General features: G+C 40.3%; 1 protein-coding gene across 1 annotated transcript; it reads left to right on the plus strand.

Annotated features, from left to right (window-relative positions):
• Nucleotides 1-354: 354 nt before the first annotated feature.
• On the plus strand, nucleotides 355-2022 carry LOC102203385 (uncharacterized). Its single transcript, XM_005746364.1, has one exon. The coding sequence runs from the start codon at nucleotides 355-357 to the stop codon at nucleotides 2020-2022; it is 1668 nt and encodes a 555-aa protein (XP_005746421.1).

Raw genomic sequence — 2022 nt, forward strand, 5'->3', positions numbered from 1 at the left:
GACAACATGCATGAAGAGGATGAAGTGGACAAAATACTCATTTGCTTAATAATTCTGCACTCCCTGTATGCAGCTAAAGTCAGCTGGTTTTCTGTTTTTATGTCTGTTTAATTATGTCTTTTTTATATGCCTGTTTAACGTACAAACTAGATGATGCTTTTCTAGTTAAAATTAGAGCTAAATTTTGTATATTTTAAGTTTTGAATGCATTTTTCATCTGCAGATCAGGGGCTGAAAGAACATCTTAACAACACAAGACCCTGACTGCGCAGAAGCCACTATATTTGTTCCTGAAAGAAGAAAAATTTAGATCTTTGTAGTAAATTTAATAACTGACGTACAACAAAACAGAAAATGTTTAATGTGTTCAAACGAGAAGAAGGGCCCAAAAAGCTTTCAGATACTATAAAAAAAAATTGCAAACAAGCAAAAACATATACAGGGCCTCTCCCTGTTTATATAATTCCACTGAAAAAAAATAATTTCAATGTCGATGGATGCAAGAGTTTCACTTTTGGGAAAGAGTCCAGTAAACCTAATCGCACCATAATGGTTCTCGGAGCGACTGGTGCTGGGAAGTCAACTCTCATCAACGGGATGATCAATTACATTTTAGGTGTTAAATGGGAGGATCCATATCGATTTAAGTTAGTTGATGAGGGTGAGTTAACTTCACAATCTGAGAGTCAGACCTCTGAAGTCACTGTGTACAAAGTCAACCACCAGCAGGGATTTGAAATTGAGTTCTCTCTGACCATTGTGGACACTCCAGGCTTTGGAGATACAAGAGGCATAGAAAAAGACAGAGAGATCGTAGAGCAGCTACGTAATCTCTTCTCTGCTCAGGGTGGTGTCAGTGAAATCGATGCTGTGTGTTTTGTAGCTCAGGCTGCTTTAGCACGACTCACACCAACACAGAAATATGTGTTTGATTCAGTGCTCTCAATCTTTGGCAAAGATGTAGCAGAAAACATCAGGATCCTGGTGACATTTGCAGACGGTCAGCGACCTCCAGTTCTCGAGGCGATCAATGCTGCAGGAGTCCCATGTCCTAAAACAAAAGACGGGCTGCCGGTTCACTTCAAATTCAATAACTCAGCGCTGTTTGCAAATAACAAATCAGCTGTAGCAGAAAGCACGAGTGATGACGATGAAGAAGAAGGTGGCTTTGATAAGATGTTTTGGGAGATGGGCACAAAAAGCATGAAGAGGTTTTTTGTTGCTCTGAATAAAATAGAAACTAAAAGCTTGACACTGACACAGGAAGTCCTCAGAGAAAGAAAGCAGCTCGAGAATTCAGTTGAGAATCTGCAGGAGCAGGTGAAACTTGGGTTAGCCAAGCTTGAGGAGATAAAAGAGACGAGTGAAAAACTTAAAGAACATGAAGCAGAGATCAGCAGAAATAAGAACTTTGAATTTGAAGTTACTGTCAAAAAGCCTTATCATGATGACATTTCTAGGACTGGAAACTACATCACCAACTGTCAGCAGTGTCATTATACCTGTCACTACCCTTGTGGCATACCAAATGATGCAGATAAACGTGGCTGTGTAGCAATGGGGCAAAATGGAAACTGTAAAGAGTGCCCAGGAAAATGTGTTTGGAATGTACACTTTAACCAGAAGTACAAATGGGGCTATAAAGATGTTAAAGAAAAAAGAACAATAAAGGAGCTGGAAGAAAAGTATCAGGAAGCCACAGGAGAGAAGATGACTGTTCAGAAAGTGATTGATAAACTGAATGCTGAGTATGAAAGTTTGCAGGCTGACGTAGTGAAACTGATGGAGAGATCTTCCAAGTGTCTGAACAGACTCAAAGAGATAGCACTGAAGCCCAACCCTCTGTCCACTCCAGAGTACATCGACATGCTTATTGAAGGAGAGAAATCTGAGGGCAAACCAGGCTGGAAGCAACGAGTTCAGTCTCTGATGTTCATGAAGGAAAAAGCAGAGACAATGGCTAAAATAGAGCAAGGCAAGAAACTCCTGCGTCATCAAGAATCACTTGATGTCAATCCTTAG

This window comes from Pundamilia nyererei, unplaced genomic scaffold (assembly GCF_000239375.1).
Source record: "Pundamilia nyererei isolate P.nyererei 1_Seehausen unplaced genomic scaffold, PunNye1.0 scaffold00177, whole genome shotgun sequence".
In the NCBI taxonomy this organism is placed as follows: Eukaryota; Metazoa; Chordata; class Actinopteri; order Cichliformes; family Cichlidae; genus Pundamilia; species Pundamilia nyererei.

What these genes read in the sequence shown, in the direction of transcription:
- LOC102203385 (XM_005746364.1), top strand. Translation starts at nt 355, where the DNA reads ATGTTTAATGTGTTCAAACGAGAAGAAGGGCCCAAAAAGCTTTCAGAT.